This window comes from Juglans microcarpa x Juglans regia, chromosome 1D (genome assembly GCF_004785595.1).
Source record: "Juglans microcarpa x Juglans regia isolate MS1-56 chromosome 1D, Jm3101_v1.0, whole genome shotgun sequence".
In the NCBI taxonomy this organism is placed as follows: domain Eukaryota; kingdom Viridiplantae; phylum Streptophyta; class Magnoliopsida; order Fagales; family Juglandaceae; genus Juglans; species Juglans microcarpa x Juglans regia.
This window is the reverse complement of record NC_054594.1, coordinates 40708525-40718585: the sequence shown is the minus strand read 5'-3', so window position 1 is coordinate 40718585 and position 10061 is coordinate 40708525. Positions and strand designations below refer to the sequence as shown.

General features: G+C 36.6%; 1 protein-coding gene and 1 long non-coding RNA gene across 3 annotated transcripts; one reads left to right on the top strand and one right to left on the bottom strand.

The window, feature by feature from the left end:
• Nucleotides 1–3274: 3274 nt before the first annotated feature.
• On the top strand, nt 3275–7440 carry LOC121262149. The gene is made up of 2 exons (XR_005940048.1): nt 3275–3767; nt 3955–7440. It is a non-coding gene; the product is annotated as an uncharacterized LOC121262149 (long non-coding RNA).
• LOC121259197 lies at nt 5972–9444 on the bottom strand. 2 transcript variants are annotated; one of them, XM_041160712.1, is made up of 5 exons: nt 9123–9444; nt 7951–8649; nt 7294–7527; nt 6853–6944; nt 5972–6740 (listed from the first exon to the last, which is right to left on the bottom strand). In XM_041160712.1, the coding sequence occupies exons 2-5, from the start codon at nt 8602–8604 to the stop codon at nt 6119–6121; spliced, it is 1602 nt and encodes a 533-aa protein (XP_041016646.1). In that variant the 5' UTR covers nt 8605–8649; nt 9123–9444; the 3' UTR covers nt 5972–6118. The 2 variants fall into 2 exon arrangements, with proteins under 2 accessions (XP_041016646.1, XP_041016640.1); XM_041160706.1 differs by having other exon boundaries at nt 5973–6740; nt 7951–8635.
• Nucleotides 9445–10061: the final 617 nt, after the last annotated feature.

The window sequence follows — 10061 nt, the reverse complement described above, 5'->3', positions numbered from 1 at the left end:
ATCTCATCTTGCTATTCAAACATACATTTTTTTATAAACCATCTTATTTCATCTTAACTCAAAAACTTCACTACCATTCAAAATATATTTTGAAGTATATAATCTCAATTCATCTAAACAGTATAACCAAACGAGGCTAAATGTATTATTATTCTTATTTCGAAGGTAAGAAGCATAAATTTTAATTGTGCAAGCTAATAGCCAAGAATGTAGATTGTAGAGTGAATCAAGAAACTCAATTTAAAACTCTTGCTACTGGAGTGTGTTATGAAATTCATTGTAATTGAAAAAAAAAAAAAAAAAACCTAAATGTTGATTATATTACGTGAAATCCAATGGTGTATATATGTATATATATACACGTACCATATATTCTTTTTTTAAATCCAAAATAAATCTTACCGCCCACACGAAATAGACTAAAAGTTTTTAATATTATTTTAGTGACTGTTTCGATTGAGATACTAAAATGAAATATTTTAATATCAGTATCGTTTTGACGTATCGTTTCGAGATAATTTATATATGTATAAATTAATTATATATATCTATAAAGTATGTTCCAAAATAAGAACAATATAAATTTTAAAAGCATATATACATGAGAAATTCAATAGTACAAGTCTTAAAAACACATATTTATAAAGAGTTTTGTTACTCATCATCCTCATACACCACACATCACATTTATTTTTATTTATTTTAACTTTTTAAAAATCGTTTATAGTTTTATTCTTTATAAAGTAATTGATTTTTTCTACTCATAATCTATACATAAAACATTTGGTAAGAAGAAAAATAAAAAAATTATGTATGATGTATGGTGTGAAAATGATGAGTAAGATTTTTCATCTATAAAACTTAATAATACTTCTAACTGTGATAATTGATAAATTCATCTCACTTTGATTTCAAAGTAATAACAGTACCACATCAGCTATTTAAACCAGAGTTGACAGACAGTCCATTGCATGGGGTTGCTTGTAAGATCCGAGGAAGATATAAACAAGAAATAGAGAGAGTTGACGGATTTAAACAAAATTGAAAAACCGAAAATGCTCCTTAGGCGAGTTTAAGAAAAACATATTTATGAAAAGCCCTTTGAATTCACTCTTAATTACAAAATTGTCATTCACTTTTAATTAACATTCCGAAGTCCGAACCCAATTTTTCTATACCGGGCGAAATTTGAAAACCCGCCATTATCGTTCGGTATTGATCGAAACATACCAAGTATGAAACATCCACCTATATTGTGTCAAGTACTGTTTCAAACGGTAAATTTTGACCGTACCAACCGGTGCAAAATGATTTTTAAAATTTTGCAACGTACTGAGATGATGGTTGGGATGGCCAAGGAACCAATCACTCATTTATGAATGGTCGGATCACCTTTTTTTTTTTTTTTCCAGCAAGTAAAGTATTTATAGATAAACTAACGGATATAATATATAAATCTGGTGGGGTGGGTGTCATCTACAGTCTTTCTAAAGCCAACACACATTACAACACAAAAGTAAAAAAACAAAAGGGGTGATCGGACCAAAAGATTGACTCTTACCCAATTCCCACAATGGAAGACTGCCTAGTGATGGTTTTTAAATAGTCTGATGAACAAACTATAAAACTACAGCTAGAAGCTACAGTAAAAATGGGTATGCTACAATGTGTTGGTCTGGACTCGCTGGAAGGAACTATCACATCCACTTTCACTCGATCCTTGGTTAGAGAAAGCGGGAACATAGTGTGTCAATCGAAAACTGTGACGAGTCACTGGTGAGGGGCATTACTAGCAGTGGCGGCGCATGCAGGCCACACGCCACAGCTAGAGTGAAGAGAACAGTCGGATCTGGAGGATCCAAAGCCGTAGATCCCGAAACTGTCGCTCATGGTGGCAGAGTGCTCTCCGAGGCGCGGCGGCGCGTAAGGCCAACGTGATGCAACGATGGGCGAATTTCTTCTGCCAGTTTGATGATCGACACCTAGAGAAGCTGAAGAAGGGGCCCGCGTCCACCATAGGTCACCAAAAAGTAGCAGATCGGCAAAGTTAAACGTTGCTACTAGAAAACTAAAAGATAAAAGATAAACGAAAATAAAGGCCATGATCAACGAGGAGGGGAGGTGATGGAGAGAAATGGCTGAGAGGAGAATGCTGGAGAGAGAGAGATGATTAAGTGAATGGCCGGATCACCTTTGGAGGTATCAAGGACCACCTAGTTTTTTTCTTATTTCAAAATTATCTTCTATATCATATAAAATGGGAAAATGGTTGTAACAAAATTAGCTGATTATCTTTTAAATTCTTATGTTTACAGTCCACACAAGCTCTTATCCAAACTTCAAACATCTCAAATAGAATTGATAGATGCATAAAATGGGTCATACGACATTTATTGCCCATTTAATTTTTTTCTAAATATTTTTAATGTTACAAAACCCACTCCATATATTAATTTCTCTCCTAGTCAAAATCTTGGAAATCGAGCAACAACATTCTATGATCCTTAACATTGGCTCAACCAAATGCCATGGAACACAATATGGAAACACAATACGGAATCATCTTAGTTTTGAGTCACACTAACTCAAAGTGGTTCAACAATACGAGTGTGTTTGATTGTTGAAATCAGTTCAACCCATCTCAAATCAATCATACTATTTTTTTAACTTCTCATAAAAAAGTTAAATACATCCCAATGTAATTCATACATTCAAACAACTTACAAAATACTACTATTTATAAATCAATCCAAATCATTTGAAATCATCTCAGCATCCAAACGCAACCTAGTCTCAACGGTGGTAGCAAAGTCATCTTATTTTTTATTGTTATTTGACCCGGGGTATAAGCTTTCATTTCCTTTTGTTTTGCATGTGTTATAAACTATGATAATTAAGAAAAATGATATTTACAGTCGTATAGTGCGTAAGTGTCATGTAATTTATTTACAAAAAAAAGTGAGTAAATATGGATTCACATGAAAATAAATAAATTTTTAATAGTAAATTTCACTTTTCCAAAGATCTCAGCAAGGAATAAATTCCTCGAATGTCTTGGCAGTAGACCATATTAAAACAATCCCAACGCTGGCTTCCTTCCCTTCAGATTGATGATCTTTCACACAGTTTGATAATTTCAGGCTAGCAGGTGAGGCTCATCTGCCCTCCATATCTGCGCAAATAGATGGGCCTTCCCCCAAGCAATTAAGGATCTAAAAAGTTCACAGCAGGCCGTGATAATTCATTACATTTGAGTACTTTGCAGTGTTTAAGGATCTAAAAAGTTCACAGCAGGCCGTGACAATTCATTACATTTAAATCTCCTTTACTTGTAAAGAATAGGGAAAGGCAGAATGAAATCAAGCTAGCTTACCGTGGAAGGAGAAAATGGAATTGTGTTGAGGTCTGGGATGGTACTTTCAAAGAATCACGTATCCTTCAGTGAGAATAACAAAATAGTAAAAATATGCTGACACCTTGGTCTGGGTCCAGGAGGTTTCTACTTTCTATCAGCCTGGTGACCGTGATGGAGCAAAAGTGCATTTGAAGATGACGTGCCTTGGTGAAAATTGGGACACTGAACTGAGTCAAGGAAATATGAAGATCACCATCCATTATAGCTGCTGAATTCTCTCATTGGGTTAAAAAAGCAATCGATGATTCATTTATTAAGATAATATCTAAAGTGAGCAATGTGGAGAACATGCTTCCCGGGATTTCACCAAAAGTTTGCCTTACAAACCAAAAGGGCCACTGGGTCTCCTCATGTTTGCTACACTCCTTTTCCATTTCATTCTAGCTACAACTTGTTTTTGTTGTTAATTTTCTTGGTTCCTTGTTTTCTTTTCTTGATTGTATCATCCAAAACTTGCAACGCCCTCAATTCACTAGAATGCACTTCAAATATGATTTTGTCATGTTTTATATGAGATCAATGGCTTTGGTCGCATGCAGGGATCGTGATGAAAGCCCAAAAAGTAAAGGATTAGCCGTGGTCTCCTTTCCCATTGGTGACATGGCAGAATTCTTACTTGGTGATCAGAGGGATGTTGTAAGGCAGTGAAGGTTGTGTTGGAATCAGGAGACATTCTTATATTAGGTGGGAGACCTAGGCTGATGTTTCATTGTGCCACTGGCTTACCGCCATTCACCCAAACACTGCGCCAAAGCCCCCGCTAGAGGAAACAAAGATCCGTTCTAGCCTTTGGAATCTTACTTTGAGAGAGAATTGATAGGCTTGGTATATATTGAGTTGAAGCAGTCTCGAAGTGATTCTATACTCTCGAGTTTAATCCTGATTTAGAAAGCAATATGAGCCTAGTGTTAATAGTCCTTCAGCTTTTGGGGGAAGGTGACTGCATTAAGAGACCAATAGTAGCTCACTTTTTCACAAACTAGACCTTTGTTTCAGATTTGCTCTGCATGAATCTGTCATGTATTTTTTATAAGCATATGTCGTAGAGATAAGTGAGAAGGGATGATAGGGTGGATCCTTCCTAATATGAAACCAGGGTGAGAAAAGGTGTAATAAGGAGAAGGGAATGCTTTCAATCAAGGACAAGAGGTGCTCGTTTTGCCAGGACGTACTCAACGATACGAATCTGTCGATAAAATCATGTATTCTTGGAAGATAGATCTACCTCTTAGGCTTCAATAATAATCTATTCATAAAGGATGGTGAGAGTAGAGTCTGTCTAGATCTCTTACTAGGCCATGGTGGGTGGTCTGCCATAACTTGGGGCATTACTTTATGTACGCATTGGTAGACCACATAATTCCCCTGAAATATTCAATGCTTTGGCCGCTTTATTAATCCTCCTTTTGGCAGCCAAATTTCACCAGTCACTAGAGCAAAATTTGTTTGGTACAACATGCGCTTGTTTTTGCTTGAAGAACACTTGAGAAACTCCTATTTTATAAGCAAACCACAAGATCAACCACTCCCACTCAAAAAAAAAAAAAAAAAAAAAAAGATGTTTGAATTGCATTTCATAGGTGGGATCCATGTAAGCTTATCAGCTTTGGACAGCATTAGTTATAACCATACAAGTACGTTTTACTAGGTATAAAAATCCTTCGAAATTCCTCAGTATGCATCCCATGCATTATTCAACAACGTTCCTTTTTCCCTGTAGTTGTTTGCAGCCTTTTTTGCTTGTTCTCATAGAACTAAACAAATCATAAACTGCATAATTAACCAATGCATTTGATATTTCTGCTCCCAGGAAAGGGTGATGGGAAGAGGGTGAGCCAAGCTGGAGAAGCAGGGCACATGCTAGATGTATATTATCAGGTGGAAGATCTGAGCATTTCGCATGTGCTCTAGCTCTCCTGCTTGGACCCACTTTCTTGCAAGCGCAAGCTGGTTGGATGCATCGTGCAGCCCTTATCATAATAGAGGTAAGTCTCTTACTAGTTTATTGAAATAATACTTTTTTGCTTACGTCCAGTACTTTTCATTAGATTCATTACATGTGTATTGTTACGTTAATGGATGGGTAAAATTGGTTACGTTGATGAAAAATTCCAAATGAAAATTCTCTTGCAACTTATCGTAATATTGTAGTAATTGAACATAAAAACATTCTTCATATTAGCTCTATCGATCTCAAATCTTGACGATCGGATGGTAAAAACATAGCAACACGGCTAATCTCTCTAGAAGAGAAAAAAGCACTCTAGAAGGAAGTCATATAGAGTTACAAGCCACTGAAAAGCCCATAAAACCAAATCAGACCAAAGCAAAGGAAGAAGTCTAACGGAGAAGAAGTAATCAAATTGGGACAAAAGACAAAAGAAAGTGAATTTATTTAATATAAAGATGAAAAAAATCTGATGACAACTCATATTCCTCATGATGAGAAATAAAAAAGATAAAATTTTCTAAAAATTATGATGAAAAAAAAAGAAGGGATTATGTGAGTAGAAAGAAATAAACTCCTGACTTGAAAATGATATCTTTTATTGTTGTAGAAAAAAACGTTTGGCCAAAATTTCAATAACATTGCTTGACTCAAATTAATAAATTATCTGTAGTTAGAAATCCATATAACCTTTATTAAGTTATTCATAAATACCAGAAGATGAAAAAAATTCTAAAACATTCATCTTTCTTGAATCAACCACGATGAGAGCGATTCTCCAGAGCTGATGCTGCAGACTCTACATGAACTAGCAAACAAGTGTAAACTTTCTTCTTCAACCGCTCAACAATCTCCAGTATCCCATCATTCTCTGACCTCAATATGCTTCTCAGTTTATCCAACCACTCATTCGCATGCTTAAGCTGTGATAATGTGACAGCAATATGGTTGTCTGGCTCCATTTGTCGTCCTGCACTGTCCTTACCTTTCTTCTCCTGGGTAACTACACGAAACCCAACATCCAATGCCCCCTCCAAGAATTTCAAAAACCAAGATCTTGTTTCATTTAACAGAACCTCTCTCAGTTCTTTGATCTCTCTTGCATCATCCCATTTAGCCCATTCTAATTTCTCAGCCCCACTTAAATCAATAGGAGCCTTTGGATACTTCAACATACTTTTACCATGAATAGGACCAGCCTTTTTGCCAGTTTTGTCCATGTCTGGAACAGATAGGAGAGCTGATAACTGAAGTGACTTATCCTTTAATGGAGTTGCTGCATTCGGTTGTTCAAGCAGCTGATAGAGTGTGAAGAACTTGGTAAGATACAGGTGGGGGTTCTCCAGCGAGGCATATGAGCAGAGATCAGCAAACATACTGAGAAAAATAAGGAAATAAGACTTGTAGGACATAACTGTGAAAATTGGGTTCTCTTTCTGGTGGTCAAAATATGTTCTGAAATGACATTTAAATCCTGAAATAGACTTACCTGAGGCACCTGACCAGAGTTGCAGCCGTGGCTGCCTGCTTCTGAGCTTCTGCTGCAACCAAATAAGCTATATTTCTCCTTCTAAGCATTCCCTTGTAAAGTTGCAATAAATGAAAAGAAAGAATAATTACTTAATGATGGTAAACTTGATGTACGATTCTGTGAGCTTGCTGTTTTAGGTACTTTTCCCATGCACCAATTCTAATTTGATTAATAGGCCATCTACTCTGTCCACAAGAAAAGAGAAGATATGGCGTCTTTGATCTGATAGTAACCAATGCCAGTCGTTTGGTTATAATTCTAGTGAAATGCAGAAGGATGAAATAGTAGCCACTGAATGGCCAGTCTGATAGGTGAAATGGTAACCAATGACCATATAACTAATTTCCGAAATATAGCAATTGAAAAACAAAAGGTGGAAGAATAATAAAGGCAAGGTACCTTTCCTGGCTTCAAAAGACCAGCAGGCAGAGAAGCCCATGAAGCTGCCTCGGGCGAAGGGTTTTTATCTTTATTGTTTGACAAACAATTCAAGTTCATGTTTTCCTGTTTACTTGAAGTGCGTTTTGCAGGAGTGCTCTTAAAAGACAGTGCTATCTCTTTGTCAGATGCAGCAGCGTCTGGCTTTGATGAAAGTGCATTAGCTAGATTTCGGGAAGGAGTCACTGAGCGTGTCTGTAAAAATGATTATCACTGCATTGGTTTTCAACAACAATTAAACTTCGCTTGACTAACATTGCCTATCAAGCTCATCACGCGAACCATGTCATCATTTATATGATTGTTCCAACTTCTAATGTAACGAATCATTTCCTCCAACTTGCATGCTTATGTCTAGGGGACAATATAACCTAAATAATTATGAATACTTTGTGCTGACATTTGCATTTTCTGTACAAAAATTTGTTGCTCGAAAATTTCTTATACAAAATAATCTTAGGATGTCATATTCGAGCTGCACATTTGGTTTCTAGATGTCCTACTGGTCTGGCCTTTCAATTCTAATCAGACTGATAATTTCCAATGCCTGTCTATCCGGAGGAGTCCCTAAAAAAAGTCCCAGAACTGCTATCGGAATATGTTAAGCGAGAATCATACCTGACCTTTCAGCTCTTGATGCTTTCCTTTCACCGTTCCAACCTTCTTACTTGCCCCAACATTCTCATTCTCATTGCTCTTCTCGCCTCCATTCGAATCCACTCCACTTGCTTTAGCATTATTTGGTGCCAAAACACCCAGCATGTACCTAGATGCGACCTTTGCCTTCTCCTCTTTGATAACAATTTTCTGTCTCGGGCTGTCGCCCTTTACTTCGGCCAATAACTCCCTCAATTTTGTACCATCTAGTCCTTCGTCACCAGATTGGACTGGACATTCTGACGGCTCTAACATTTGCATGAGATCCTTTGGATTCCCCACAAAAGGGTGGCGTCCTGAGACTGGTCTCACCCCAACAAGACTAGGAACTGGTGTTCCAGCTTCCATCCTATCCACATAGAAAAACTGGCCGAGTTGCAACTTGTTGTTCAAGATGAGCTCATTATCTTCCTTTGAAAGTGAGACATATGTTGAGTGAGAGGAATCAGAGACTTTTATAAAGAAGCCATGGTTAGGCCACAGGTCAGATCCGGTTAAGGCAGGCACAATGCTGATGGCTTGTAGTAGAACGGATCGATATTCTCCTCGAACCTTTACATTGGAGTTTATACCCTGAAGAAGCTTTAGTAGTACTCCTGGAGTGAGCGATGCCATTCTTTTTACCTCCTCTTCTGATTATCCAAATCTGTAATGTTTTGTCTGATTGATACATTTAAGTTGGTGGCTAACTAATAAGAGTAGCTCTCTATTTATTCCAGGAAATTTACCTTGTACATGATATACATACCGATGCTATATATGCATTTCTTTGGTTCCTAAAGGTTTTCCTGGCAAAATTCGATTAAAACATCTTGTTTATAGCCTCCTGTTATTTAAAACCTTTGTTCAAGTGTGTGGTTTTCACGATGAAATTCCATTAATCGAGGGAAAAAAAAGGTTTTAAATTGTTTGCAGATCAGAAACTGGAAAAAAACCATACAATGTGAAACAACATGACTGCATAAGGCTATCTTCATAGACAGAAAGGAAAACAAACAAGTATAGGGAAAATATAAGGGTATAGCTCTTTTCCATGGAAAAAAAGGTATAAACTATAACCTACATGTGTTGCTATGATATGGCAGGGATTGACCACAAATATTAATCTGAGGGAGAAAGAGACAAGTACGTACCTGAGAAAGAGAGCATAAAGAGCCAAGATAGATAAAAAGGTACAAGAGAAAAATTAAAAAGGTCCTATGACAGAAGGAAAGAAGTTCTGCATAGAGCTCAAGGACGACTGTAGCTTGAAGACAAAGCGAGTTTGATTGTTTGTGGGCTGACTTAACCAAGAGCCTCCATAGCTTTGCATGCCAGGCACTTAACTCTCAACTTTCCCTTGGCTTTCAAGCCAAGATACAATATTAATTATATTAGACTTTTGCAGTACTCATGTGACATGAAATGACAAATCTGTCCCCCGTAAAGAAGAATTATGTTGGACCTTATTTAATGCCGTCAATGGGTATTATAGTCAGTTGGTCGTGGGTCTCTTCCAGCTTGCGTTTCCTTTTTAAGTTGGAGGAAGGGGATCTATTGAGAAAGGTAAGGGCGTTCCTATGTCCTCATCACTATTATCCCACAAATTACAATGACATCTCTTATTTGACTAAATTTGTGCATGTGACATATATGGAGTGGAACAAACATAGGGCACTCTTCTTTGGATAAGTAAAATATTTTAGTCACAAAGAAATTACATAAATATATACCCACAAACTGGCGTGACTTGTTGTGATATATAAGATTATAAAATTACTTTTATTGTAAAATAGATCTAATGGATCCCATAAAACCACGTCAATTTGTGAGTTTACTTTTGATTAATTTCTTTGTATCTGTAACAACTCTATAAACATAGAGAGAGAATCCTCTCAATTAGAGCTATTAGAAAGTGGAATATAACATAAAACTTATCTAGTCCCAGGTTAGGTACTGAGACACTATCAAAACAAGATATGGAGTAGGTAAAAACATATACATACACACACATATATATAAAGAAATGCCTTCTCATTATGAAACTAATTCATAAAATATATAGTTTAGATGAGATGAGATGAGATGAGATG

What these genes read in the sequence shown, in the direction of transcription:
- LOC121259197 (XM_041160712.1), bottom strand. Translation starts at nt 8,604, where the DNA reads ATGGCATCGCTCACTCCAGGAGTACTACTAAAGCTTCTTCAGGGTATA. An exon ending in GTCTTTTGAAGCCAGGAAAG is followed by an intron (nt 6,945 to 7,293) that starts GTACCTTGCCTT and finishes CAACTTTACAAG; the next exon opens with GGAATGCTTAGAAGGAGAAA. An exon ending in ACTCTGGTCAGGTGCCTCAG is followed by an intron (nt 6,741 to 6,852) that starts GTAAGTCTATTT and finishes TATTTTTCTCAG; the next exon opens with TATGTTTGCTGATCTCTGCT.